Source organism: Aythya ferina, assembly GCF_964211825.1.
Source record: "Aythya ferina genome assembly, chromosome: 8".
Taxonomy (NCBI): Eukaryota; Metazoa; Chordata; class Aves; order Anseriformes; family Anatidae; genus Aythya; species Aythya ferina.
In genome coordinates this window covers 18,702,476-18,728,932 of record NC_140304.1, presented here as the reverse complement: position 1 = coordinate 18,728,932, position 26,457 = coordinate 18,702,476, and the positions used below count along the sequence as shown (strand labels likewise).

General features: G+C 38.1%; 1 protein-coding gene across 1 annotated transcript; it reads left to right on the top strand.

Moving 5' to 3' along the window:
* The first annotated feature begins 1,951 nt into the window (after positions 1 to 1,951).
* DNAI3 (dynein axonemal intermediate chain 3) lies at positions 1,952 to 26,457 on the top strand. The gene is made up of 22 exons (XM_084527561.1): positions 1,952 to 2,115; positions 3,212 to 3,250; positions 6,363 to 6,544; positions 7,013 to 7,117; positions 11,088 to 11,246; positions 11,674 to 11,873; positions 12,180 to 12,296; positions 12,988 to 13,178; positions 14,060 to 14,184; positions 14,281 to 14,370; positions 14,838 to 14,975; positions 15,660 to 15,788; positions 17,539 to 17,612; positions 19,219 to 19,366; positions 20,116 to 20,203; positions 21,303 to 21,433; positions 22,232 to 22,295; positions 22,737 to 22,867; positions 23,542 to 23,746; positions 24,227 to 24,318; positions 25,257 to 25,376; positions 25,783 to 26,457. Exons 1-22 carry the CDS (start codon positions 2,001 to 2,003, stop codon positions 25,837 to 25,839), a joined length of 2,700 nt encoding a protein of 899 aa, XP_084383687.1. The 5' UTR covers positions 1,952 to 2,000; the 3' UTR covers positions 25,840 to 26,457.

Sequence of the window (26,457 nt, the reverse complement as noted above, 5' to 3'; positions counted from 1 at the left end):
ATGCATATGAGATGGTTCGTAGTGCCCTTCAAATAATTTCTAAAACAACTGTCCTCTCCTTCTATCCTGGAGGCCACTGTCTCTTTTATTCAGAAGTATCAAGGTTGGTTTCAAGTTAGAATAGACACAAAATCCCTCTGTAAAACGTGTAACAGATTTTACTTAAAATATACAAAGAAATTGATAGAAAATACCCTTTTTTTCATTAAATGAGAAAATTAGCCTCTCTTAACCATCTGAAGTAGCATGCCCTCTAAGTTAGGCAGCCCCAAGTGTTTCAGAACTGTAAACTAAGCATTGTCCAGTGTAGAGGCACCTTTAAAAGGTTATAACTGAGAAAATATATTGAATGTTGAACATAACAAATATACTGTCAATGTTTGTAATCCTGTATTTGACAAAAAGACTGTAAGAATGAGGGCAGAAAAAACCTCCTAAGTTTCTCCTTACAGTACATACTTTTTTTTTTTAAACTTCCAAAACCATCAGCTACTGCAAGTCAAAAGTTTCAGAATTCTGAAGCAATAATTTGTTGTGTTGTTATTATCTTGCTTTTTTGGCAAAAACAGAAGATTAAATTGCTACAGGTCTTCAGATGGAGTAAGCAAGGAGATTGTATTTGTGTTAATAAATAGACAACAGAGAAATGCCTGCAGCTTATCACCTGTGATCTGCAAGATCCAGAGGAAGGAGCAGAGGGATTTAGAAAGTGTTTTTCTATTTTAATTGGAGCAGGATAAAAATGCATAACTGTAATAAGAGTTTAAATCTTGCTGCCATTAAAGTCAATAGCAAAACTTATCCTGAATTCATGTGACGTTAACATAGGTCCCAAATACAGGCTATACCACCAGGCTATAATCTGTGACCTCCATCTTGCCCTCAGTGGTTATTTTCAAACTAAAAAAAAATAATTTGGAAGCTAAAATTATATTGCTAGCTTCTCAAGGATTTGAGAACTGTGTTATAAAACAGATAAACACCATGTTTCACAGTCTGGGAGTGAATGACCAACCCAGAATGATAGTAGCACCCAAATACTGTATTTGCTCTGTATATATTAAGAAACAGTTCCTCTGCCTGTCAGTTTACAGTACTAAGAAAAAGTGGGGACATGGGAGTGGGGAGAGGGTTCAAATTTCTTTCCTGTCACCAGGGATAGTTGGAGCACAAAAACTGGGAGTCCCATTGTCCTTATCCCAGGTGAATACCTCCAGCTGTTCAGTAACAGTATCAATTTTCAATACTTTTCATAACAAATTCTGGAGCATTCTGGTGTAGCTTTACCAGATGCTACAAGTACATCTTCCACATGATGGTGCTGGAGCTCTATTTTTTGGTGGTGTGTTGTCCAGTCTGTAGGGTGTGGGCAGGCTATGTTTCGTTTTCTTCTTTGCAATGGAATGGAGTCTTTTCCGCACTGTTGTTCTTATGCTTATTCTAGATACTTGGAAGAAGGGGAGTAAATGAAATAAAAGTAGCTTTCTATGCAGTATAGTCTCCAGCTGTGTGATTGCTGCATGTACTCATGCATACAATTTCTTTCCAAGTTTGTCTTCCACAGACTTACACTGAAAAATGAAATGGAAATGCAGAAGCACAAAAATAGTTTGTGCAGCTGTGCAATGATTTTATACTTGAGGACACCGGGACAAATATGTGCAGCTGTAGAATTTTCACCTATATTTTTCACACTGTGGCTCAGGTTCTTTAGCTTTCTTTAAGGGCAATGCCTATTCTATTTTAACTTCCTACTGTTTTGGAAAATCAGTTTCCATACTTAATGACCCTGGACAGAAGGAGTATTTCCAACTATCACATATCATATAAAAATAAAGATTATGATTTAAAATTCTGGAGCATACCTTTGGCTGTGGCTAAAATTTCAATTATAATAATAAACTACATAAAGGGCCAAATTTTCACTCATACACAGTGCATGCCACTGCCTGTCTACTGTTTATTGATGATACATATTTTTCTCTAGAAAATCTGAAAACATGTCAGGAAATCTCAGATCCAGCAAGACCACCTCGAAAAGTCCAAAAACCTCACCAAAGAAACAGAAAGGTGACAAAGCTAAGCGATCCTCAAAAGGAAAACGAAAACAGCTTGGTATGTAAGGTACTGCAGATATAAAGAAAGCAGTTATCTGATTTTGCGTAACAGCTACCTTAATTATTTTGGGCCCAGGCATTTAAGTAAACATGAGATAAATTAGAATATACTATTTTTTATAAACAACTGAGTGATCTATGATTACAGATAATGTCTTTGTAACCAAAATATGGAACATAAAGCCACATTACAATATTTACACTTTGTCTTTGTGTCTATTACACTTTGTACACTTTGTGTCTATTTACACTTCCTAGTTTAGATGTAATAGCTTGTTGCATCATAAAACCAGTATTGAATGGGAAATGGGGAGACTTCATACATTTAAGGGTGGAAATTTACAAGAGCTAACTTAGTCCAGGTACAGAACACATGGCAGAGAAAGGTGCCCCCACAGCTGGAGTTTAGATGCTCAGAATCACACGCTAAAGTGATCAACAACACCACTTTGAAAATAAACCAAAGACTCGCAATTTAATTGCAGTGCATTTTATTGTATTTTTCTGAGATGCGATGAGAGACTACACCACTTGTGTCATTTACAGTGCAGTTAAGGAAGCATAAGGCTAGAAAAAGGCCTTGCTGAATACAAATCTCTTGTTGGTAGTTCGTTGGTTTTTTTGGCCACAACAGCCAACTTCCATAAGTTGGTTTTCCCTTCCAATCACCTTTTTGCCACCATTTGATTAATAGCTGTTGTGCTGCAGAGAATATTCTGCTCATCAGTGGTAATCTCCTCCTATCCTACCCCTCCATGGAGTTTGTAGGTTCTCTCTCAGGAGCTGATGAATGTCCAACTCCTGCAGTACCCTGCCACTCAGAGCAAGCCTGACTTCTCCACTGTTAGAAGGAGGAACATCTACTCCTACCCGCACACCTGCCAGTTCTGCTACCGTACCACATTAGCCAGCCTTGTCTGTTTATCACCTCCTCACATGACACGATTTGCATGATGATTGCCCCACAATTTTAAGATTATAAACATTGCCCAAACAAGGAAAAGACTGTTATTCATGTTTGTGTTTTTTTTTTTTTTGTTTTGTTTTTTTAAAGGAAGAAAAATTACTGATAACATCATGTCGTTGTATTTCAGATAAAAAAGATGAAGTTGATCTTTCTATGGAAGGAATAGGTAAGTGCTATGATGACTGGGCTTTAAAGTAATAGTTTTGGAATATTTTCAGCATTTTGAAGTTTCAGTGTTACTAATGCCATGGAATGAAAAGGAAAAAAATAATATATGAATGGGAAAAAATAGAAACTGTGAAGAAGCATGTCTATTACAATAGTGATTACAAACAGTACCATTCTCTGAGTAGCACTAGCGCAGTGAGAAAAGAAGCAGATAAGGGTTTGTAGATGTTTTTATCTTGGATTGAGAGGAGCTGTGATCAGGGGAAATAAAGAGCATTGCAACAGAATTATGGGATACAAAATGTTTGCATTTAATAATAGGTAGTAATTGTAAGAAAAAAAGGCATTTTAATCATTTTTTAATCTTTGATTTTGTCAAATCATTATTAAGTCTGATTATTTAATATTACATGACAAGCTAGGAATATACAAACCTGGTAATTATTAAAGACTTCGTATATCACTTGCCTTCGTACACAATCCTATATGTAGGTGAAATCCAAATGTAGGTGAAAGTGAAAAGTGCACTCTGACTAACTTCACCAAAATGGGTAATCTGCAATTAAAGAAAATGGACAAGTGATTGCTCAGATCATGAAAGTGGTACTTTTAAAATTAAAATCATGGTGTTCCTGGAGATTCTTTGTTTTGTCACTGAGAGAATGTTAGCTCCACCTAGTGGCAAATAAGGTTAGATCTGTAATACCTAATCTGACAGTAGAAATGAAAAAATGATGCTCTTTAGTCACTGTCTGTGCAGGATTTAAACTGTATCCACCGTATCTCCTTAGTGCAAGACCTCCAAATGTTCTTTACTTCTTGTAGAGTTTTTGGCCCTTTGTGAAGTGCTGACACCACAAAGAGCTATGGTCTTTTCAAAGTACATGAATACAATTTACTATTGGAATAAAATATGAAGTATATATGCTACATACTTTTTACTGGACAACAGCATTCAATAAAAATGTTCATACTGGCAAGAATTCCAATAACAGCTCCTTATGAATCTACAATATAGATCTACATATAGATCCCAAGAATCTGTAACATGTGACCTATAATATAGAATGTTGTACAGTACAATTCTATAATACAGAATATTAGTACTTTTGACTAAAAGATATTCACATTTTAAATCTGATGCCTGCTTTGTTTTTAACTTGAACCTACAGCAGTTGAACAGTGAAAAAACACCACTTAGACTATCTGTCCTACTCTGCTCTCTCTCATAATGATGTCTATTGTATTTTGCTTAACTTTAACTTTTAACTTTAATGCATGCTTGTATTGTTTCTCTTGCCATTGAAACCTCCATCTCTTTGAGAAGATTTTAACTTTAGTGTTTGTGGACAAGACTGTTTGCATCTGATTCAGCATTAAAAAAAAAGTCATCATACAAGCTTCCTGAAAAAAAGTTATGTCTACTTAACTTTTTTTTATGTATCAAAAATTTAATTGTTCGATTTTACTTTAATATACTTCGAGCCATGGGAATAATCTTCTACTAGAAATTCACAAAACAATCAACAAATTATGCTTCTAAATTTTTAATTTCTACTCCTCTAAATTGCACTAGCCACATAACCAACTCTGAAGACTGTGATACATACAAATCTGCTCTTCCATAGCCTTTCCTGTCCATTCCGTCCTGTGAGCCAGTTGTGTATGGCAGAGATGGAAACTGCATTCTTTTTTGTAGGCAACTCTAGGTTTCTATCCTCCTGGCTTATGTCAAGAGCACAGCAAAGGGATAGTCATACCTTCTTAGTCATACTTTCAGATGGAAGGTTTCCCACTGTAAGCAAGAGGGGACTGTTTCACCTCCCAGTACTGTTTTTGTGTTTTGTCTTTGTATTATTTTTTTTCTGCACCCCTTTTTACTAATTTATCAGATATGCTTTAAGAAACGCAGTTTGCAAAATGAGATTTAATTTATGGCTCCAATATATCAAAATGTAAAGTCTATCTGTTCTGTTGTAATTTGTACTTCGGTTTCAGTCCATTTCCTTATGAGGCCTCATGTCTTTGGTTAGGATGACCTGGGAGTCCTCTAGATCAACTTTTGCAGTTTCTTAAAAAGATGAAATTTTTTAAATCAACACAGACTATGCACTTTTTCTGAGTCTGGTCTCATTGCCAAAATTGATAAGCAAAAGTAGAATCCAGATCTTGGCCTCATTACAGAATCACAGAACTGTCTAGGTTGGAAGAGACCTCAAGATCATCGAGTCCAACCTCTGACCTAACACTAGTAAGTCCTCCACTAAACCATATCGCTAAGTTCAACATCTAAACATCTTTTAAAGACCTCCAGGGATGGTGACTCCACCACTTCCCTTGGCAGCCCATTCCAATGCCTCACAACCCTCTCAGTAAAGAAGTTCTTCCTAATATCCAACCTAAAACACCCCTGGTGCAACTTTAGCCCGTTCCCCCTTGTCCTGTCACCAGGCACGTGGGAGAATAGACCAACCCCCACCTCGCTACAGCCTCCTTTAATGTACTTATACAGAGAGATAAGATCTCCCCTGAGCCTCCTTCTATATATTCTGTACTATACTATATATTCTCCAGCCAAGCTTAAAAAAAAAACCTCTTGTACCCGGTTTGAATCTTAGTGACTGCACTTCAGTCTCACCTACTAGCTCAAAAATAGACTCAATGACAGTCAGAACTGAATGAGAGGAAGGCCTAAATCCAAAATCAGAGAGGCGTCCTTATTTGGGGTGGTATTGAAGCTGTATTTAGATTGAACAGTGGCTTAACATGGCGTTGCTCTACAGGGAAGGACTAAAGTATATAATCAAACGCTCTTGTGTCCTTAATATATATTCATAAAATTCATAACCACCTGTTGATCAAAAGAAAAACACTCATACTAGGACTAACACATATTCATTAAGTAGAAAATGTTAGGTACAGTCATTTCCGAGATAAGCAAAATGTAATATAATTTGTATTCCACACCTTCAAAAATACCAAAAAGTAAGCTGCAAGATTCAAAGGCATTCTGCTAGGAAACAGTAAAGACCTGGAGTTATTAAGGGATACGTTTACATTTAAAGAACACTCTAAATTTGTTTATCATGCAATTTTGCTTTCCTTCATAGGCCACCCAGAAATTTTTCCCTTAGTCTTCACTACAAAAACCCAAGAAATCTTTAATTGCCGAGTTGATGAGGATGTCACAGAAGAAAATTGTTTCAAACTTATTAAAAAAGAAGACATAATTCAGGACCTGAAAACGAGAGCTGCTATTTCCGATTTCCACCCTGTCAAAAGAGTTATTCTAGTATGTAGCTTATTTCATTCCCACTTCAAACTCTCAGAGCATATATTCTTTTAATGATAAGTTCTGTCCTTGTTTGACTCTGTAAAAACATTAACACTTATATCCAAAGGTCATGGACCACTGCCAACTCTAGAAGTTTGTCATGGCCCACCATGCACTAAATAATAACAACAACAACAATTTTAGATTGAAAATAGGCTAAAAGTAAAGTAAGTCATACTAGTTTTGATTCTGTGAATAGAGCTGAACATATTTTGGCTTTCTCTGATTCATAGCCTACTTACTGAAAACTATTGAAACAGTTTGTTGTTTAATTTGACATGTGAAATTCTCTGTTAAAATCACAAGATTAACCAAAGATTCTGAGTTTACATAATCTCATTAATGGTAGTTTTAGCAGTCATAGTCTTATGTCTTTTTGCATGCTATTTGTTTTCACTTCTCCAATGTCTGTTTTAATTAAAATAGGAATATCCAGGGGAGGAACTTCTGGTAGTTTTTGATGCAAATTTCCAGTATGGACAAAACTTTTACCTTGTTGCTTCTGAGGAAGCCAAGGAAAACTTTCTGAAGGTAAGGAAATATACCACAGCATTGCTCTATCTATCAGTAATTCAGGATCTTGTCTGAAATATATACTTCAGGATTGATGTTGTATTCATAAACATCTGATATGCTTGGTAATCCAGAATGTTTCTCCGAAGGTTAATCTGATCATGAAAAATAGATGTATCACTGTGAATATACCTTCTGCAGACTTTGTATTTGACTTCAGATGGCTAGCATAACTGAGTGCTGAATTTTTATCGTGTTAATTTCCTCTGCCAAGACCCAGGTTTACAAGACATACAATTAAAAGATTATAATAATATATTTGGTACCTTCAAGTAAGTATTGTATTTATTTTTCACAATATACATATATAGTCTTCAAATAATACTTCGAATGTTCTGTAGCTCTAAATCACAGAGTAACAGATCATAGAATCACAGAATTGTCTAGGTTGGAAGAGACCTCAAGATCATCAAGTCCAACCTCTGACCTAACACTAAACCATATCGCTAAAGTTCAACATCTAAATGTCTTTTAAAGACCTCCAGGGATGGTGACTCCACCACTTCCCTGGGCAGCCCATTCCAATGCCTCACAACCCTCTCAGTAAAGAAGTTCTTCCTAATATCCAACCTAAAACACCCCTAGCGCAACTTTAGCCCGTTCCCCCTCATCCTGTCACCAGGCACGTGGGAGAATAGACCAACCCCCACCTCGCTACAGCCTCCTTTAAGGTACTTATACAGAGCGATAAGGTCGCCCCTGAGCCTCCTTTTCTCCAGGCTGAACAAACCCAGCTCCCTCAGCCGCTCCTCGTAGGACTTGTTCTCCAGACCCCTCACCAGCTTCGTCACCCTTCTCTGGACTCGCTCAAGCACCTCCATGTCCTTCTTGTAGCGAGGGGCCCAAAACTGAACACAGTACTCGAGGTGCGGCCTCACCAGAGCCGAGTACAGGGGGACGATCACCTCCCTAGCCCTGCAGGCCACACTGTTCCTGATACAAGCCAGGATGCTGTTGGCCTTCTTGGCCACCTGAGCACACTGCTGGCTCATATTCAGCTGACTATCCACCAATACTCCCAGGTCCTTCTCTGCCTGGCAGCTTTCCAACCACTCATCTCCCAGCCTGTAGCTCTGCTTGGGGTTATTGCACCCCCGGTGCAGGACCCGGCACTTGGCCTTGTTGAACTTCATGCAGTTGACCTCAGCCCATCGGTGCAGCCTATCCAGATCCTCCTGCAGAGCCTTCCTACCCTCAAGCAGATCGACACACGCACCTAACTTGGTGTCATCTGTGAACTTCCTGAGGGTGCACTCGATCCCCTCATCCAGATCATCGATGAAGATATTAAAGAGGACCGGCCCCAGTACCGAGCCCTGGGGAACGCCACTACTGACCGGCCTCCAACTGGATTTGACTCCATTCACCACGACTCTTTGGGCCCGGCTATCCAGCCAGTTTTAAACCCAAAGAAGCATACGCCAGTCCAGGCCACGAGCAGACAGTTTCTTGAGGAGAATGCTGTGGGAAACGGTGTCAAAAGCCTTGCTGAAGTCAAGGTAGACCACATCCATTGCCTTTCCCTCATCCACCAAGTGCATCACTTTGTCATAGAAGGAGATCAGGTTTGTCAAGCAGGACCTGCCTTTCATAAACCCATGCTGACTGGGCCTGATCACCTGGTTGCCCTTTAAGTGCTGCATGATGACACTCAAGATAATCTGCTCCATGAGTTTCCCTGGCACTGAGGTCAAACTGACAGGCCTATAGTTTCCCGAGTCTGCCCTCCCGCCCTTCTTGTAGATGGGCATCATGTTTGCTAGCTGCCACTTGACTGGGACCTCCCCAGATAGCCAGGACTGTTGATAAATGATAGAAAGTGGCTTGGCCAGCTCCTCTGCCAGTTCTCTCAGTATCCTCAGGTAGATCCCATCCGGCCCCATCAACTTGTGTACATCCAAGTGCTGTAGCAGGTTGCCAACCATTTCCTCATGGATAGTGAGGGTCACATCCTGCTCCGCATCCCCTTCCACCAGTTCAAGGTACTAGGTATCCAGAGAGCAACTGGTTTTGCCGCTAAAGAATGAGGCAAAGGCGGCATTAAGCACCTCCGCCTTTTCCTCATCTCTTGTAACTAAGTTCCCGCGGCATCTAGTAAAGGCTGGAGGTTCTCCTTAGTCCTCCATTTTGCTTTAATGTATTTGTAGAAACATTTTTTGTTGTCTTTGACGGCAGTCACCAGATTGAGCTCCAGATGAGCTTTGGCCTTTCTAATTTTGTCCCTGCACTGCCTCACAACATCCTTATAGTCCTCCTGAGTGGCCCGCCCTCTTTTCCAAAGATTGTAAAACCTCTTTTTCCTCCTAAGCTCAAGCCACAACTCTCTGTTGAGCCAGGCTGGTCTTCTTCCCTGCCAGCTCGTCTTTGGGCACGTGAGGACAGACCGGTCCTGCACCATTAAGGTTTCCTTCTTGAAGAGCGCCCAGCCTTCCTGGACTCCTCTGCCCTTCAGAACCGCCTCCCAAGGGACTCTACCAACCAGTGTCCTCAGCAGCTCAAAGTCAGCCCTCCGGAAGTCCAATACAGCGGTTTTACTAGTCCCCTGTCTAGCCTCGCCAAGAATAGAGAACTCCACCATTTCGTGGTCACTCTGCCCAAGACAGCTCCCGACAACCACATCCTCCACCAGTTCTTCTCTGTTTGTGAAGAGAAGGCCTAGCGGGGCACCTCCCCTGGTAGGCTCGCTAACCTGCTGCGTCAGGAAGCTATCTTCCACGCTCTCCAGAAACCTCCTAGACTGCTTTCTCTGGGCTGTGTTGTGCTTCCAGGATATGTCTGGGAAGTTGAAGTCCCCCACGAGAACAAGTGCTGACTATTTCGCAACTTTTGTCAGCTGCCTGTAGAACTCCTCATCCGTCTCCTCATCCTGATCCGGCGGTCTGTAACAGACCCCCACCAGGATGCTTCCCTTGTTGGCCTTCCCACTGATCCTAACCCATAAGGACTCAACCTTATCATTCCCAGCCTCAAGTTCTGCAACATCAAAACTCTCTCTGATATAGAGAGCCACACCACCACCCCTTCCATGCTGCCTGTCCCTTCTGAAGAGCCTATAGCCAGACATTGCAGCACTCCAGTCATGACAGTAGTCCCACCACATTTCCGTGATGGCAACCAAGTCGAACCCTGCCTGCCGCACGATGGCTTCCAGCGCCTCCTGTTTGTTACCCATGCTGTGCCTGGTGTACACCATTGCGGCTGAGCTAGCGGTAGATCGCCGTTAGAGGAGGTTTTCGTATAGGCGGGGGGAATTGCTCTGCCCTGCCTGTGCGAACTGCCGCGCCACGCCCTAACTGCCCATCCTGTTTGCTGCACTCCTGGTCGCTCGCGCTCCCTCGTGAGGGCTGCCAGGTCCTGGCAGCTCCCTCAAGTGGGCTCGGTGCTGGAAAAAATTCGCCCTGCCTGTCCGATTCCCCGCTCCGCTGCAGAACACGTCTGCCCGGAGCCGATCGCCCAGGCAAGTCAAATAATAGCAGCAGATATATAGATTTCCCCTTGTGCTTTACATCACAGGAGAAGGTTTATGGTCAGATTATATAATTTTTCAACATGAGTTTCTCACCCAGCATTAGAAGTAACAATTAACAGAAAAGCAAATTGCAATTCCAGACAGGAAGGCCTAATGTAGAAAATCACTATAAATTCTTTTTATGTAACAGTGATTTGCTTTCAAGACAACTCTTGAATATAACATAACACTCCTTAGTATTTAAATATTAAATATGTAACATTTATTGGAAAATTCTAATGCACAAATGGATAAATGGGACCTAACCCAATTGAATGCATGGGCACAGCATAGCCAGATTTATTGCACTGAGACAAAAGAATGTGCGAATGAAAACTGAATTTCAGGTATCTAGATCATACTTATCTTTCAGAAACACACTTTCAAAAAAACGTTATTTTTCACTGCTTGATGTCACAGCCTCCAGACACTGCAGAAGAAAAAGAAGAAAAAAGTGAAGAAGAAAAAGAAAGGACTCTGGAAGTCCATGCCTATAAGCGTTCTGTCCACAAACCATGGGTTTCCCTTGGCAGCGAAAAGGAAGTTGAAGAAGAATCTGTTAAAGGCTGTGTTACAAAGGTCAGAAATAACAAATGTAACAATCAAATATCACAAAAACAAATTTATAAGTTCCTTAAAAAGAAAAAGTTGGAAATTGAAGCTTGCAATCCTAGTTTTTGCTTGGAGTCTTTCAAAAACAAAAAACACAAAACACACAAAAAAGAGAACCATCAACTGTCACCAAAAACAAAGTGCTGCAGAAACTATTTTTTATGACTCTTTTCCTTTTAAGGGTCTCATCTAACCTGGTGTTGAACACCTCCAGGTACGGAGGCACTTGTACATAGCTGATTTATATAAACACTTGGAAATTTCACAATGCAGAAATATAAGTAAATTCAACCATCAACAGAACTAGTTCTACTATTATAAGAGTACTGCCATTTTACAGAATGGACCTTCCAAGAACTCTCTCCTTTGCTAACTTCAGAAATATTTTTTGCAGATTAAGTACATGTTTTCTCGAGCACGCGGGAAGTTTGGTGCACCAATTAGATTTACTGATAGGAATGCTTCACATGTGAAAGACAGTTATGTTGAATGCACTTCCTACCAAGACAAAACTTTCAGCATTAAACTGCTTGAAAGAGATGTGGGTGTACAAATGGTTCCAAAAGTAAAAGAAGCTAGTACTCAGACAAAATGGTAAGTGTGAGATATATTTTTCAGCTTGTTTACTAAGCTATGAACCGTTTCTGATCTCCCCTAATGTTATGCAGGTTAACTCAACTCTTCTGGACATGCTCTGTTACAAATTAAGAGAAGAGAATTGGATGCTCTGTCTGTATCTTCTTGCACTCCTTTCCAAAGAGATTCTAGAAAAAAAAGAAGCTTTTAGTTTTACATATTTATTTTTTAGCTTTTAGTTTTACATATTACATATTACATGGGTTTCTGCCTTTGAAGTTGTTTATATGCATACTCATTTTCAAATTTATTTCAATTGGTTAGGACCTATCCAAAAAATGCAGCCATGCAGTATTCTCCTAGACAGTTGTCAAATGAAGAGCTGGAAGAGAGTCTGTCATCTGAAAAACTGAAAGAATTTGTCACATCAGTACATTTAAGGTAAAGTTACTGCAGTGATATACTTTAAAGGCTGCATGAAATGATATACATATAAAATCAAAGTGAGTGGAGTCAGAACTCTTGGCTGAGTGGACCATCAATCTAGTCAAACACTGAAGTGTTTTTTTTTCTCTTGCTTGTTCTTTCTTATCATCTTGCTTTTATTCTTTCTCTTGCTTATTATTTTAATATTAACAAATACTAACTTGATATTTGTGCCTAATTAAAATGAACATGAAATCTATACCACATTAATTTGAATTATAGCTTAAATTGGAATTACACCTGTTACAGTTGATAGCAATACATCTTTTCAAACAAGCTGCAAAGCTTATCTTTCAAACACTGCTCACTCAAGCAGAGAGTTATGCAGAAGAGACAAGGTGCTGTTCTACAGGCCCAAGTCATGGGACAAGTCCCACTTACTAACGCTTTTTGCACAAGAATTGGACAACTGCACAGTACTTGATGTGCACACAACTGGAGTCAAATTCTTGGTATAATTATTTTTTAAACAGGGAATAGTCTCCTTACAGTTGAGATGTATCACTGAGGAATTTTTCTTCTTAATAATATGGTCATAATTTTGTGTAAAACAAAAGCTGTCTCTTTACAGACATATTTGTGATTCTACTACTGAGTAGTCCTATCTGGATTCTTCAAAGTATTAACTGTTCTTTTTACAAAACAGAATGGAAATTGCATTGCAGCAGAATGAAATTATGAATGCCTTTTTTGATGACTGGAAGGCCCTAGCAGAAGATGAAAGCAGTTCTGGTGACAAGTCAGATGTCTACCTTCAAGCATACCAATCATTCACAGATCCACACTATCTCAAGGACAGAAGTATTAGCTGCGTCCGTTGGCATCCGACCATCCATGGTAATGATCTGAATCTCGAATGACATGTATTGCATGACTGCTATAAAATGTAAAATGTGCATCTTTCGTAGGCACTGACCTTTAAATTAAAAAATAATAATAAACACAATTTTGTATGTCTAAATTGCCATTTAAGATAAAGTGAAAAAATAATACAGACATTGTTTATGTAGGTCAGATAGGTCATGCAAAGCCTATCACACTAGCATAGAACTGGACTTTATAGGAGGGGGAAATTTCTCCCTTATGAGGCTCATTTAAGCAGGGCTGCAACTGTGCCAGGTACTTGTGGTTCTGTATTCACTGTTCTCCCCATGGCTGGGTCTCGTAGCATGCCTAATATTTTTGAGGAATGTTACAGCTACCCTAGCATGTGGCTCTACCGAGTGCCAGGGAGCATCACGAGCCATATTAAATGTCTCCTCCTGCTCCCTACTTGGTATTACTACTCTAAAAAGCCATGTTTGAAAGCACTATTAATTTTCATATGAATGTCTTATTTGCACAGCATACTAACAGCCAACATTGCTGCCTGCATAGGAAATTAATTAAACTATGAAACATTTGATTTCATGATGGGTAGCCAGGTCTACATGCCTGTCTTATCATTTCAGGTTCAGTATTACATGATCACAGATTAGTAGCAGAAAAGTTGAGTTTTATCCTGATCCTGAGCTTCCACAACACATTGATAGATAATTCTAACAGAAGTAATTTCTTCAAAGTCAATCTATAAAAAGAAAAATATAAATATATGCACTTTTTTTTTTTACCACTGTATTGGCAAGGGATAAATATAAGTCACTTAGCATAATTAATAGAATGTTGAAATTTGATTTTTGATTTGTCTCTTCTGAGAAAATTTGTTTTCTCTCAATCAGGGATAATAGCAGAGTCAGCAACACAGAGGTATTCTGATGAAGAAAGAATTAACCCTTCTGACAAATTATTGTTACAGGATTCAGTCATTATTTTTTGGAGCTTTTCTGACCCTACCTGCCCTCAGGTATTTAATCAGGACTTTCAAAAATTCCAAGTGTTCAAATAACAAGAGAACAATAAATGCTGTATTTCTCAACTACTGTTTTCTTCTGTTTTTTAGTTAATATTAGAATGTCCTCATGACATTTACTGCTTTCAGTTCAGTCCAAGTGATCCAAATATCATTGCTGGTGGCTGCTTCAATGGACAGGTATTAATTCTCTGTATGAGAATAAAGTTAGATATCTCTGTATTTTCTTACAGAATGAAAATACTGTAAGCCAAAATTCCATCACATAGACTATGTATTTCTTATTATTTTCACTGTGAAATGAATTAAAGAAATTATCTAATCCTGTACTGAATTCTGCTAAGTTGTCTGATTATTCCAAAGTTCAGCCATTACTTCAAAATGGTTCTTTGCAGTTCATCAGTAAAAAATGATAAAAATCAGGTATAGGTCAAACTGTGAAGACTTTTTTTTTGATGTAAGTGTGGCCTTTCAACTGATTGCATCACACTGAAGAGGCAATACTTCAGAAGACTTAAATTCTAGTACACAGTAAATTTCTCATTCCACTCCCCTCCCCCCCCCCCCCCCCCAAAAAAATGTATTTGGAAAATGCATATTAATACAAAGAATGAAAAAAATCATAATACACTCATTTCTCATTATAGCTTGTACTGTGGGATACTTCTAAAAATGAAGAAAGGCTGCAAAATGCAAAAAGCATTACTGTTGGAGTCAAAAAGTCAGTTGTTAATATGGACAGTGCTTCCGTTGTAAATCCATCGGAGAACAACGATACATCTGAGGTGAAGACAATGAAACTTAGAATACAAGTTCGTAGGAAAAATGGGTGACGGTGTCCTGGCTCAAAATAAGGGAGTAGATAATCTTTGCAATGGGATACTAAGCAGGATAAGAAACCTGATGGGTTCACGAAATAAACCCAATATCACAATATCATTTCCACCTGATTAGTGCAGCTTAATAGCTTCACTATGTTTTGTGCAGCCTTTGGCTTCACTAAGACTGCTCTTTATCGCGCATCAACATATACTCAACCCTTACCATAAGAAGTCCATCAAATATGTATAGCATTTGTTGCTTTATGTAATACTGAAAATGACTCAGTATTTCACTGAAAATGAAAATGTATGGACAGAAAACAAAAGGTAGCTTGGAAGATGACAAACACATTTCAGTGGAATAAAACTATAAAGGGGAAAGACCTAAAAGCAGAGGAAAATCTAATACCTTACTGGATATGTGCCTGTAGAGCCACACTGGAATTCTCTTCAGAGCTTCATATTCAAATGCCTGTTTCAAGGCTTTCCATTTTCAGATGGTTCTACATTAGACCCCAAGAAAATTTTAGACAGTTTTGAAATGTGTGAAGAACCATTAATCTGTATGTAAAGTAAGTTTTTTCTCTGACAGGTTTACAATTTTATTTTGGAAATACAATAAGATAACTCTTTTTAAAACATTTCTAGCCATCATATATGGAAGACGATGAGAATGATACAGAGCCACCTTTAGTAAGATACTGCGCATGCTCTTCCATAGAGTGTAGCCATAAAACAGTGATTACAGATATACATTGGCTGCCAGATCATTTTGAGGTGAGTTTAAATACTTATTTTTCCACTTTTTACTGTTTTCCTACTTACTTCAGATCTTCATAGTGTAAGCTCAAGATGAAATATTAAAGGTTCAATTATTTGTAACAACTCTCATTACTTCTGGCTGCATTTTAAAATGCTAAATAATCTGTTGCTGCTTGTCCTGATCATTGTGTTTCACAACTGTGCTGTGTTTTCACGCTGATATGATTCTGTCAGTACTGGAAAAAAAACCTGTAGTTTTACACAAAATACAATTCAGAATTACAAGGCTAACTGTAAGCTTTCTGTACCTAAAACGTGCTGAATTTCTACTATGGGTAATCCCAGTCTGCCACCAAGAATTCAGAAAAGTAATTTCAATTACCTAAGTACTTAGGCACCTAAAAAGATTGCTATAGTAGTTAACTTAGTTTCTCCAGCTGCTGTGTACTCAACTCTTGTATTTTCTGTGATTTTTTAAAGCTCCATGGTACACAGGCTCAATGTAGTTAAAGGGTCCAAGTCTATTACAGGAGTATCAGATGTTCATTTGCTATCAGAGTTCTGCAATTTGTTGTACAAATTAACTTGAAAAGCAAAAGTAATCAAATGCAAAACGGCAGTGGAAAAGCAGGTCAAGAGGAAGAAAACTGACATCTTTGAAGGGTTTATGCAAATTAATCTATCAACATTTTTTGTGACCAAATATTTAAGACTTAGTAGATACTACAGTCCTTCACAACATGTCCAGAGAGGAAAACAGTGCACATATATCACAAAAAGAAAGCTGATACAATTAAATTATGATACAGCAGTACCCATGGGTTCTAAACGGTACCGGATATAAAACATGAAGAAAGGGATTGAATATAAGAATGCTAGTTTTATTTTACTTTTGTTTGTTTGTTTTGCCAAAGTTTAGACTCAGAAAGCTGTTTTCCAGTTCATCTGGGATAACAGATGCAGGAAAACTGGGCTTTATAAATAATAGTTATAAAGAAATCCCTTTCTTTGTCATTATGTAGGCGTATACAGTGGACCATACTTCTTATTACATAATGTAAACAAATTTGAGATGTATGTCAGCCTTTCCACAGCACTGCAGTTCCTAAAATCTGCAGTTTGTTAGTACATATAAAAAAAAAATAAATCAAGATTATATGCAGAACATAATCCATCTTTGCATGGTTATAAGACTACCACTTAAACTCCAGGTTGGCCCTCATGAATGAAAACAACAGTAGAAATAGGCCTAAAAACCAACCAACCAGCCAAAAAAACATAGCTGAAACTTTGCTGCACAGTTGATAAGTAGAGTTTAAGCCAGAAATAAACGTTTTTTTTGCCTACACTGAAGATCGTGTTTGATTAGGGCCTATCATCATATGACCATGGTGTGAACGGGGTTCCCAACACTTGAGATAAATTTGCTCTTTGGTTAAGCTGGATGAAAAGTTACAAACATGGTAATATAAGGAGGGCCTGACTCTCAATGGTTGCAGCAAGTTTTTATCCTGTTGATTTCTTCGAAATTTAGGCGTCTAGGAGGCAAAGCTGACATCATTTCACCTGAAGTACATTTGTAAAAATACCTTGACTATTATTTTAAAACTACAGGTTACTGAGCCCTGATTTCCAAACTTCAACCAAGCTGAAACAGTGACTTAATTCCTAGAAGACCATTTTATGTATTGAACTATATCCTTAGCAGAGTATGACTTTCATAGCTCACCTTCTTCTCCCCTGTAATTATTATTATTGCTTTTAGGTCAACCGAATGGGCATCACTTTTGAAAACAGAGCTGAAATTTGCATCCAGCTTGTGACCTGCTCCCCTGATTGGTATATGCAATGCCTACTTTCTTTACCAGATGTCTTCCAAATTCCTTTGGAAAGCTTTATGGAACATACTCCATGATACTAGCACAATTCTGGATTCCTGTCAGCCTGTCCTAAATAGTTAAAACATAGTGGTACACAAACACACCAAGTTTAAGCCCTTTTCAGTGATGGTATTAAGGGTTCATTAACTGAACAACCTCACATGTACACCTCTATATCCTGTGCTTACCAGGTGCTGGCTGCACATGCCCGGAGAGCCAAATCACCACATTTATATATTTTGTACGTATGAGTCACATAAGATTGGGAATCTTGCACAAAAAACTGTCAAAGATTTTGAGGCCACATAAATAGCGTAAACTATATTTAAAGATGGAGACTCAACTGGCAAAATGATTTGGAATGAAACTCCTCTTTTGTCAACGACATAATCATGAAGGTTATGAGCAAATATTACCTTATGTGAAAGGCAGGGGGACAGAAAGCAAGAAGTGGAAATACGTGTATAGCTTTCATGATGGTGAAAGGCTTACAGCTAGGCTCAATCAAGTATTTGCTAGTTATATCAAAAGGAGGATCTGTAAAAAGACAGCAAAATTTGCTAATAATAGGAGTTATTTTTCCTAATCAAAATCAGAAAAGGCTTCAAAGAATTAAGTTGGAAGAATGATTGCAAATACAACTGTCCATAAGCTTGCACTGTAATGCAATGCTGGTAGTGCATGTGGAAGAACTAATTGTAAACTACTCACGTAACAGGTCTCCACATTAATAGTATGCACCTAAAGAGCAGGGGAGTCACTGTAATATGGTCCTTGAAGAGCATGGGTCCCTGGGCAACTTCTGTAAGCAAAGCAAAGGTATCAGTGATGAGGCAAATTATCATCTATGCCAATTCAGTGAGTCAATGCCCAGAGGAGAACAGAAGGAACAATTACAGGGCTGAAAACTCCAATGGTATGGTACATTCAAGCAAGTAGGGCCATTTGTCTTAAATATCAGCAAATAAACTGGCACATACAAGAATTGGTGATGAGGTTTGATCTGCATTACTGTATTATCTGATAGAGGGTTCTGCCCATTCCTCTGAGCCTCCAGTACTGGCCCAGTCAGAGACAGAATATTGATTTTGATCAGCAAATATGATATCTGTATTTTTAGGCTATATTAGCATGTGCCTGCTATTACAGCAAACTAGGCCCATCACAGTTGTGTAACAGCCTCATGATCTCGACCAGGAATGGATTTCAGCTTCCTAACCATTCTTTTAACTAACTGTGGAGAGCCCAAGTAATCACACTGGTCAACAGATAAGAATTTCACCTAGGTAATGCCATTAACTTCACCCAGTAACTTTTCATAAGCAAACTGTATGAATGCCATTTGGCTGCCTTGGTAGAGTTACAACTGATAAAATGTTGAATAAATGAATAATTACCTCTTTTTATAAACGATGGCTTAAGTATTTAGCATTTGCCAGCATTTCAGGGTCTCTATTGCTAAGTCTGAAGATGAAAGGGTAAAAAAAACATTTTAAAAATGCATTGAAAGTTACCCCTGACTTTAAAACAGAAACAGAATATAATACTATACAGTCATTTTGCAGCTTAATATTGTTTTGGGATATTCGAGTCACCAAAATTCCCGGCAAGCCTTTGTTTGAAAAAGCAAAAGAGAAGAAAATTTTTGACATACCTCCTGGAGTTCCAGATACCTTTAAGCACCTAGCTCTCAGCTGGAAACCTCTCCTAAAGGTACTGTACACTAATATAGAACAGTAGGACCAAACCAAACTGTAGATATAGCCAGTACTCCATAGGAATGTATTATTTTGCTTCCCAACCCTTTATGTTTTCCACAACATTGCAAGGTTCCTCTGGATTTCCTTCTAATGATGAAAGGCTTCAAAGTTCCTCTGAAACTTCAATACAATGTGTTCTGTAACGTTAGCATGATGATGTCTTAAAAACTGTGTTAATGCAAAAGCAGTTGTAGTAACATCGCATGTTGTTGTCAGCCCTTTCAACCACTATCCCGGGGGTCACAAACTGTGAAACATGTCATGATCAACAGGATCTTAATTACTGGTAACCCAACAATCAAAGTCTGATGAAAGTGGTCATAGCAGTTTGTGTGGGAAAGTAAATGAAGGATGAAAATAATAACATTTAAAAACAAAAAGGAAAAAAAGAGAAACCGATGACCTGTTCTGCTCCGAATAGCTGCAGCTAGTACAGTCACTGAAATAGCAGGACCACTAGAACCATTTTTTGTTTGTTTCTTAGAAACATAGCAGAAGTCTTATAAGGAAAAGCTAACACAAGAGAAACTGCAAATTTGCAGTTGTATGCACTTGCAAGTGAGGCAACAAATGCTGTTTGTGCAGTATTACAAACATACCACAGACTGAAAAGACCTCTTTCATTATGGCAGAAAGTAATTTAGTTCTGTAGGTACAAACCATCTGACAAAACAAATTATCAAATACTTTTTTTCTGAACAGATAAACCTGTGCAAGAGTGATACCAGAATGGAATACAGTCCCATCAAAATTTGTCTACTGGAACAGCATCATCATTACAAAATCTTAGGTAATATTTTTATTACACCTTATTGGAAAAAATGATTTTAATAAGCTTGTATTTCAGTATGTATATAATTAAAGCAAAGCAACAAAATCTTCTACAGCATCTGGAGAAAAAGGTTTCTTAAATATACTGGTATTCAAAGTGGAATATACATATATTGACTATGAAAACACATCCACATATTGAATACATAAGAGCAGTTCTGTATCCACAGTAACTGCTGCATTTTACTCAATAGCCCATGCAAGTCTTCCAGTCTCTTAACTCTTGAAATAGTACGTCCTTTTCAGTCCACGCAGAAAAGTACCTTTAGGAAACAAATTCCTGGAGTAACAGCATATATTGTATGCATTTGGATAGAGGTATCCTAGCACTTCACATTCTGTAATAGATCAGTTCTCACAGTGTTACTTTGCAGTAAGGACACACTTCTGATCCCACTGTAAAGCTGGCTTGCTGACACACAGCATGAGAGGCTGCCCAGCTAAAACACAGACTGCAAACCATGCCAGAGGTTTTAACAAACCTTCCTGGAGGTTCAGTGCTCAGTGCGTGCCGCTACCCACAGAGTGCTGGAGGCAGCTGGCACCAGTCAGAGATGGCTGCTGCAAACAGGAGCTGACAAGGGAAGGTGCAGGGGTATCAGAGAAGCTGATGCTGTTTAACACTGATGATGAAGAACAGAAGTACTACCCTAAGTACTTGTCTCACTACTGGAAGCACAGACCTCCTGTTTCCCTGTGCAAAGGAATTGAGAGACCATCTGCTCCTGCCCGATGGGTGTCTAACCTACTGCTGGAAATTGTCACTGCAGAAAGGGTCACGCTTAAAGTACCGGCATGGCAGGATTAGACCACAAGTCCTGTTCTGACAGAGAGAACTGAGCTATTCTAGCATTCCCATCAGCTGCAGCCCCAGTATCAGGGAAAGATTTTCCAGGGAAGCAGCTAGCCTGCAGGACTGCTGCTTTACTTGGCAGTTGTTCTTTCTCTCTGCTCCTGGAACTCCCCTTATCTATAAACTACCTTTATAAGACAAAGGAATTGTTTGATCTGGTAACTTTTCCGGTATAATAAATAAATGTATCTATATTGTTTCCCAGATAAGGCACAATCTACGAACAAACAAAAGGCACTTGCCAAAGAGAAACCATATGCAAAGATGAGTGTTCCTTCAAAGAAACCTCTGAAAGCACTAGAGAGTATCTCCAACAACTTTTTTGTTGGAACTAAAGTAAGTGAAAGTAGTAAGTTACTAAGAAAATGTTAATAAAAGATCTCTGTTGTTTAGTTTCTCAGTCTTTCAGGGCTTACAGAAATGTACACACCTACATGTTTTCTTCAGGTGTTAACTAAAAAGATCGTTCTGGACATGCCATATTTTACTCTCACTTTAATACATTTAGGGACATGATTAAAACAATAATAAAAGCCCGTGTTTGCTAGACTGTGAACCCTTACTTCAAAGGCAGAGTTAGAAGACATTTCCAGAGTGCATTGAATTTAACTACCTGACATCAAGAACCAAACAGTACTTCCTTATTCCAAAACCCAGATTAGTAATACTTTTTCTAGTGTTTCCTCAAATATCTGATAGAAACAATACTACAATTTCCTCCAGAACTTAAATTTTATTCTAGGAAGCCCTAGCTACTCATAGCTCTGTACCTACCCTATCTATCTAAAATTCCGAAAATTTATCCCACTTTTAAGTTCATGTGGAAACAAATATTAATCTTTCACCTACCCTTCTTGTTTCCACCACCATTTCCCCAAATACTTGGGTGCCCAGTTCTGCAGGAAGGACTGCCTACATACATCATAAGTAAAGCTGTTTTGGTAACACAAAAGTGAGAAATGGTGATCCAAAAGTTTAGCGTTTTTTCACTCATTGGCTGCAGCTTTTTGTTTTAACTTACCAAGAACATATTTAATAATGGCTATAATTAAGTCACAGCTTAAAAACAAACCACTTTGCTCTATGACATCAAGCTCTAAAGTTAGTATTTACTTGATTTTTCTGGCATTACAGGATGGAGAAATGATCTATTCTGACTGGAAAATAAAAATCGATAGCAACTCAGGAAAACCAGTTAGTAAGTTCATGTTTCTCAACACCTGTTTAAACCTTAATATACTGCTAAATTTAAAGTCTTTGCCCATATACTCTGTCTTCTTAAGGTTCTTGCTCATTCTTCCGTTCTACTGAGGTGGTCTCAGTGACGACACCAGGGTTCAGCAGGACATGCTCAAGACTGCATGCAGTTTAGTTGTCGCAACAGAATAGCAAAAACTCTCTCCAGTGTCATAGGTGTGTTGCTATGTACCTACTGGCACAAATCAGGGAAGTCTTACTTCACAGTAACTAGATTTGCTGCAATTCCAATTTCTATACCATGTAAGCAAAAGAAACAAGGCTAGTATCTTTGAGGCCTGTGCTGAATGCTACATCTCCATATCCCCCCCACTTAACTCTCATTGTGTTGACAATCATGGAAAGCACTAGTTATAAGCAACTACCTTTTTCATTCTGTTAGGTAAGAAGCCCTCTCATAAATACTTCATCCATGACGAAGCTGTGAACACCGTCCAGATATCTCCCTTTTTTAAAGACATTGTTCTAAGTGTTGGAGGCTGGAATTTTGCCATTTGGAAAGAAGGTGTTACAGTAAGTTACTTTAAAATGTCTGTAACGTAATTGATAGAGGTACAAAAGATACCTATAATAATAGCTTCACAGACCACTTTCAGAACTGTTTGTATATCACAAAGCTTGATAGCTTAGAAATAAATTAGGTATAAGAAAAGCTTTCCCCTTTTCTTCACATCAGAAAAGCTGTTTTAGAAATAGCTTTGTAATCTTGACATTTACAGACAGAATGGAGTGACCTTTAATACTAACTTCGTAAAAGCCATAGCTTCTCAACAAATTATTTCTGCTGCTAGAAAATCAAAGAATATAGGCAAGGTATGCTAAGCAAGTCTGAAGAGCACTTATTTAGGATGCAGTCTTTTCGTCAGCTGAAAACATAAAAACATGGGCTTTTTTGTTTGTTTTTGTTGTGTAGGGGATCCAGGTTATCTGCACTTGGCAAAATCTCAAGACCACAGACTTTAACAGCAGATAGACAAATTATCTTAATAGACAAAGTGAGATACCAGGTGTTTTTTTTAATCCCCCATATTTCTCCTAATCACAGGTGATACAGATTTTGCCACCTGTATTATTTTGTAATAGGATCATTTAAATTATGAATGTTCTCAAATTATAGGAAATTTAAGGTAGTGAATGGACAGTATTGTTTGATTGCTGGGTCTCATCTTTTTTTGAAAAAAATTAAGGATGGACCTATTCTCGAGTCAAGCTGCATGACACAAAGATACACTACAGGACACTGGTCCTTAACAAGACCAGGAGTTTTCTTCATTGGCAGAGATGATGGAAATATAGATATCTGGGACTTACTGAAGAAAACTCATGAGCCATCTCATTTCCAGAACATCTCTGAATCAACAATCACCTGCATCAGCCCCTGGATTGCCTCACGTATGTTGGTGTTGATCACACTTTATTGTGCTTTGTCTTATGTATGTAAAATGGCCCATTACTCCAAAGCACATTACTCTTGCTACATCCTATACAGCAGATAAGTACATACTTCCACTAGTTGTATGCTGCACTGTACACAGAAGTGCATACACCACATTTTAAGCATATTAAGTGTATTAGGAAGGCATAAAGCAACTAAAAATTTTAATTAAAAAAAATCAACAACAACAAAATAATTTGAAAAAGTATAAGCTTTAAAGGGAATTTAATTTGTTAACAAATTAAGAGCAATAAAGCTGTGCTTTTGCCTCAGTGACCAATAAACCAAGAAGACCACAAAATAATTCTTTGTAGTTCTTTGCACTATCCATATTAGGAGACATCAGTTCTCATATTAAAAACTAGATATTTCATGGTTAGGTGGAGGTATGTATTACTGTTGGAATTCAGATTATGTTTTTGTTAAATATCTTTCAGCAAAGCAGCAATTTCTTGCTGTTTCTGATGATTCTGGAGTACTGCATGTTTTAGAAATCTGTCCGATATTAAGCCAGTCTTCCAGCAACGAGGTTGGTAATGATTTTAATTTATCTCTGTGACAACTTATCCTGAAAATTCCAAAACAGAAACAGGCCTGGCTGAAAAATCTTGCCTTCAAACGTGTCGTGATTAGTTTGAGATAAGTAGGCCATATTCTCCAAGGATCATTCATAGCAAAGCTGACTGCACAGGTCCCTTAAGAGACACCTAAAGGAAACCCAGGTGACAGCTGGCAGAATTCCACAGCTCCAACCTGCCTACATGAAAACACGGTGACAAATGCTTTGTGCATAAAATGACACCTGCTTTCATACATTAAAGTAATGTTATGTGGTGCATAGTAATACAAATATACTGAGTTTCTCTTTCTTTAATCTTCCCAGCCCTAGAGCAAGCTAGGGTCTTTGTATTACCTAGTCTATCAGTCTTACCTGCTACCAAGTCTGTTATTTTTATACACAAAACTTTCAGCTCATCTTATCCCAGTTCTAAATCTTCCATATAGATGTTGAAGTAGTTTATAAGCAGCCCACAACAGTTTGCTGTGTACAGAGCTACAGTATGTTGCAATGTAAAACCAGGTGAGCCACCAAATTTTAGTAGAACCTTTCCAAAGTAAAGTAGGAGTGGGCTACATGCTGTAACTACTGAAAAACATTGCTTCTGCCCAAATTATGAGTGTTTTGGATCTACACAACTTAGGCCACAGAATTATGAATTCTGTGTAATAAAATTCAGTGTAAATAAAGTTAATTCAGTGTAATAAAAATCACTTAACCCTATGCCTATTTGTATCCAAAATTAACTGGTTTCTATCCATATCTTCGCATTATTTTGCAACAAATCATTTGGATGAATAGAGATCTATATTCCTAAAATAGATAATTTGTTAATGCCATGCAGATCATCAGCAGTAATTCCAAGTCTTTAGGTTTGTAACAAGACTTGTTTGTCACTGTGTTAATAGCAGGCCAACGTACTTGATTATTTTGAGAGAGAAGTCAAATACCTGAAGAATTACGAAAAATACCAAGAGTTTCAAGCCAAAGAAAGAACAGAAAAGGAACAGACACAGATGGAGAAAACAGTATGTTATATTTGGAATTAAGAAAACTTCCTTTGTTTCCTTAGATCTTTAAAATGCACCTCTTTTGCCTAGGCTATTTCCCACAGTATTTTCAAAAATCAGGATGTATATATTCAGAATGATTTAGCAGCTCCTTATTTCTTATTTGTCATGGTTAGGATTAGAATAGACAGTCCTGGTTCACTTTTTTTTTTTTCTTCCAATAAGGATTTTGCCTATGCATTCTTTGGTAGATGGTTTAATAGTACCAGCTAACAAACCAAGAAAATGACAATTCAGTTAACATAGCCCTGTCCAGTAATTTGTGATTGCACTTAATACTATCCACTGGAAGGCAATGGAGTGTTTGCTTTTGTATTTCAAAGCTGAACAGTGAATTATTGCCTTGTTTCTGTTCTTCCTTCAGAGTGTGGCTACTAAACAGAAAACTAAAATAGACGGAGGAGCAAGAAAATGCAGATAAGGTGTTTCTGGAGCTGGAGAAGCAGATACTAATGGATTTAGGAAGAGTAAATGAACCAGAAATACCTTACTCACAAGATGCTTAATGCTCATTATCAATTTGAAAAATAGTAACCTTTTTATTTCAAGGCCTCTTTGTTTCAGTAGAACATTTTTAGCTTCAGAAATAAAGCATCTCACACTTGGAGGTTATTGTTTCATTAATTTTTTACTCACAAAGTGGTTAGAGAGCAACTGCTCTGGGCATAATTCTTCCACTATCTTCATTAAAATAGTTATTATGAATATTCCATCTGTTTAAGTAGTAGGGTTTTTGTTTGTTTAAGTTCTGTGTCCATCAGGACTCAATAAACTATAGTAATCTTAAACAAGTTAACTGATCAAATCAACATGCCAGTATTCACCCCTGCAATCCAACATCCACTTGCTCCCATCAGAAGGGAATTGATTCTGTTTCAGTAGTTACACACACATAGGCCATCCAAATTCTGCTACTCTGCTCTCCCAAGGATCTCCCTCATCCCCAAAGTACTCCTCTTGAATAATTACATACAAGCAGTAGTTTTCTGAGGTGTCCAGGACATCACCTGCTCTGGAGATACAGTGACAGATACTCAAA

Excerpts from the sequence above, each read along its gene's own strand:
- DNAI3 (XM_084527561.1), top strand. The coding sequence starts at position 2,001 with ATGTCAGGAAATCTCAGATCCAGCAAGACCACCTCGAAAAGTCCAAAA. Across the intron at positions 2,116-3,211 it reads AGGAAAACGAAAACAGCTTG|ATAAAAAAGATGAAGTTGAT; the intron begins GTATGTAAGGTA and ends GTTGTATTTCAG. Across the intron at positions 13,179-14,059 it reads TTGGCATCCGACCATCCATG|GGATAATAGCAGAGTCAGCA; the intron begins GTAATGATCTGA and ends TCTCTCAATCAG.